The 1,480-nt window shown below is 57.5% G+C and overlaps 1 protein-coding gene across 1 annotated transcript in view; it reads right to left on the reverse strand.

The window, feature by feature from the left end:
• LOC107306984 (hyphally regulated cell wall protein 3-like) overlaps positions 1-1,356 on the reverse strand; it is a 4,196-nt gene extending 2,840 nt beyond the window's left edge. The window contains exon 1 of the mRNA XM_032441646.1: positions 1,275-1,356. Within this exon, the coding sequence (XP_032297537.1) occupies positions 1,275-1,356 (82 nt within the window). The remainder of the gene's footprint in view (positions 1-1,274) is intronic.
• Between the last annotated feature and the right edge of the window lie 124 nt (positions 1,357-1,480).

Genomic DNA, 1,480 nt, shown 5'->3' on the forward strand with positions numbered 1-1,480 from the left:
ACACCGCACTGGACAGGACATGGGGGGAAAGAGTGGGGGAAAAGGGGGTCAACGTGGGGTCCCCAACCCCATTGAGTCCAATAGGGGGTCCCCAATCCCAATATGGGGTCCCCAATCCCAATGTGGGGTCCCCAAACCCAATATGGGGTCCCCAAACCCAATATGGCATCCCCAACCCCATTGACCCCAACCCCATTGTCCCCAACCCCAATATGGGGTCCCCAACCCCATTGTGACACTGCACTGGACATGGGGGGAAAGAGTGGGGGAAAAGGGGGTCAACGTGGGGTCCCCAACCCCATTGAGTCCAATATGGGGTCCCCAAACCCAATATGGGGTCCCCAACCCTAATATAGGGTCCCCAAACACAATGACCCCAATATGGTGTATCCAATCCCATTGAGTCCAACACAATGTCCCCAAACCCAATATGGGGTCCCCAACCCCATTGACCCCAATAGGGTGTCCCCAACCCCATTGTGACACTGGACTGGACATGGGGGGAAAGAATGGGGGAAAAGGGGGTCAACATGGTGTATCCAATCCCATTTAGTCCAATATGGGGTCCCCAAACCCAATATGGCATCCCCAACCCCACTGACCCCAATATGGGGTCCCCAACCCCATTGTGACACCGCACTGGACAGGACATGGGGGGAAAGAATGTGGGAAAAGGGGGTCAACATGGTGTATCCAACCCCATTGAGTCCAATATGGGGTCCCCAATGACCCCAATATGGGGTCCCCAAATCCATTGAGCCCAATATGGGGCCCCCAAACCCAATATGGGGTCCCCAACCCCAATATGGCATCCCCAACCCCATTGACCCCAACCCCATTGTCCCCAACCCCAATATGGGGTCCCCAATCTCATTGAGCCCAATATGGGGTCCCCAACCCCAATATGGGGTCCCCAAAACCATTGTCCCCATCTTGATGTCCCTAACCCCAATGTCCCCAACCCCACTGACCCCAATATGGGGTCCCCAACTCCATTATCTCCAATATGGGGTCCCCAACCCCAATATGGTGTCCTCAACCCCATTGACCCCAATATGGGGTCCCCAACCCCAATATGGGGTCCCCAACTCCATTATCTCCAATATGGGGTCCCCATTGTTCCCAACGCAATGTCCCCAACCCCAATATGATGTCCCCAACCCCACTGACCCCAATATGGTGTCCCCAACCCCAATGACCCCCCCCATGTTCCCCCCAGACCCCCTCCTTCCCCCCCCGAAGCCCCCCACCCCATTATCCCCCCCCAGACCCACTTGCAGGCTGGCAGACGATGGTGGCCCGGTGGCTCCTGTTCCTGCCGTCCCCGATCGACGTCACATCGACCCCCCCCCACATTGTCCCATTGATTCTGGGGGGGGGCAGAAGGGTCCCATTCATTCCTGGGGGGGTCGTGAGGGTCTCAGTGAATCCTGGGGGGGTCGTGAGGGTCCCATTCATTCCTGGGGGGGTCGGATGGGTC

This window comes from Coturnix japonica, unplaced genomic scaffold, assembly GCF_001577835.2.
Source record: "Coturnix japonica isolate 7356 unplaced genomic scaffold, Coturnix japonica 2.1 chrUnrandom451, whole genome shotgun sequence".
Classification (NCBI taxonomy): domain Eukaryota; kingdom Metazoa; phylum Chordata; class Aves; order Galliformes; family Phasianidae; genus Coturnix; species Coturnix japonica.